Below are 1,995 nucleotides of genomic sequence, written 5' to 3'. Positions count from 1 at the left end.
AAAGGTCAGCTTCTAAAAATTCTACTACAAGTTGTTGTTTTCTGCAAGGAAAACTGCTGCCGTTAGGAGTCATTGAGTATATTTATCACCTATACTGACTTTCAGAAAGCAATGGTAAATGGACTCTACTTACACAGCACCTTTCTATCTTATCAAAACACTCAAAGCTCTTTACACTATAATCTGTGCCCTCACTTACTCATTCATACAGCACTCTACTAGATCTCAAGACTAATCAGAGCTTTATCACATCCATATACCAATGGGACACACATCAGAGGCAATGAGGGGTTCAGTGCTTCTTGCCCAGGGACACTTCAACATGTGACTGCTGGTGGAATTGAACCCCCAGCTCTTGCATTGGAGGATGACTGCTCTAACCATTCAGCCACTGATGCACTATTGCCCTAATCAGTGGGTAAACATCTACAACTTATTAACTTTTAGATTCAAACTAATTCAAGATGACTCTCAATTTACATTGAGGCTCCTTTGCCTCCAGTGCAGAATGTAGTAATTTTGATGAAAAGTTTTGAGTTGTTGACACAAACTATTGAGAAGCCACACTAGAGAACAGCATTCAAGTAAACATTTCTCCATGTTTCATTTAAAAGCTGTGTTAAATTTGGTGGCCCACCTGGAAACTTATAAACTTTGCTTTACCCTGGAAAATATCAACAGAAAGACTTATTATCCTTTACCCATACATGACTGTGATCTGGTTGTGTAATAATTAATTTAGGTGTAATAAGTTATGATCTCGGGCAGCACGGTGGCGCAACTGGTAGAGCTGCTGCCTCTCAGCGAGCAGGTCCCTGGTTCAAACCCCGGTCCAGGGGCCTTTCTGGGTGGAGTTTGCATGTTCTCTCCGTGCATGCGTGGGTTTTCTCCGGGTGCTCCGGTTTCCTCCCACAGACCAAAAACATGCATGTTAGGCTGATTGGTAACTCTAAATTGTCCCTAGGTGTGAGTGAGAGAGTGAATGGTTGTGTCTCGTTTGTCTCTATGTGTCCCTGTGATGGACTTGCGACCTGTCCAGGGTGTACCCCACCCCTCGCACAGTGATTGCTGGACATGGGCACCAGCGACCCCCGTGACGCAAAATGGAATAAGCGGGTAAAGATAATGGATGGAAGTTATGATCTCTTTTTGTCTTACCAGTACTATTAAACAATGCATACTTATCACATGTTTGATGACATGTGCCACCAGACAGACAAGTCCATTCGTTAGAAATGGCAGAACTGGTTTAGTGTCAGCACATACACCATTTGCTGTTTTCCTTCTGTGTCAGTGGGACCTGGTGTGCAGCAGAGCTAAACTCAACAGTTACGGGTCATCTGTCTACATGTTTGGTCTGTTGGTGGGATCTGTGGTGTTTGGAGCCATGGCTGACAGGTAGGCTTTCCTGTTACTGTTTCAACCTTCAGTCTCTCATTCTGTATAGATCATCTTTTAGCTGTTCACTTTATTTTAGGGGGTCTCCACAGAGTCATCCTCCTCCATCTCACTCTGTCCTCACTCCAACTACCTTCATGTCCTCTCTAACTGCATCCATATATCTCCTCTTTGTCTTTTTCTTGGCAGCTGCATTTCTAACATCCTTCTACCAATATACCCACTGTCCCTCCTCTGGCCATGTCCAAACCACTGTCCCTCCTCTGGCCATGTCCAAACCACTGTCCCTCCTCTGGCCAAGTCCAAACCACTGTCCCTCCTCTGGACATGTCCAAACATCTTAGTCTGGTCTCTCTAACTTTATCTCCCAGTTGTTCAACCTGTGCTGTACCTCTGATGATCTCATTCCTAATCTTATCCATCCTTGTCACTCCTAAGGAGAACCTCAACATCTTCATTTCTGCCCCTTCCAGTTCTGTCTCCTGTCTTTTTGTCCATGTCTCTGTCTCCAGACCATATGACATAGCTGGTCTCACCACTGTCTTGTAAACTTTTCCTTTGACCTTTGCTGACACCCTTTTATCACAAATCACTCCT

At 44.3% G+C, this 1,995-nt stretch overlaps 1 protein-coding gene across 1 annotated transcript in view; it reads left to right on the top strand.

Annotated features, from left to right (window-relative positions):
• si:dkey-166k12.1 (solute carrier family 22 member 13) overlaps positions 1-1,995 on the top strand; it is a 14,709-nt gene that overhangs the window by 5,720 nt on the left and 6,994 nt on the right. The window contains exon 2 of the mRNA XM_037693610.1: positions 1,295-1,398. Within this exon, the coding sequence (XP_037549538.1) occupies positions 1,295-1,398 (104 nt within the window). The remainder of the gene's footprint in view (positions 1-1,294; positions 1,399-1,995) is intronic.

This window comes from Nematolebias whitei, chromosome 19, assembly GCF_014905685.2.
Source record: "Nematolebias whitei isolate Nwh7 chromosome 19, NemWhi1, whole genome shotgun sequence".
Lineage (NCBI taxonomy): Eukaryota > Metazoa > Chordata > Actinopteri > Cyprinodontiformes > Rivulidae > Nematolebias > Nematolebias whitei.
Note: the sequence above shows the minus strand (reverse complement) of the source record. Positions and strands in the feature narration are given on the sequence as shown.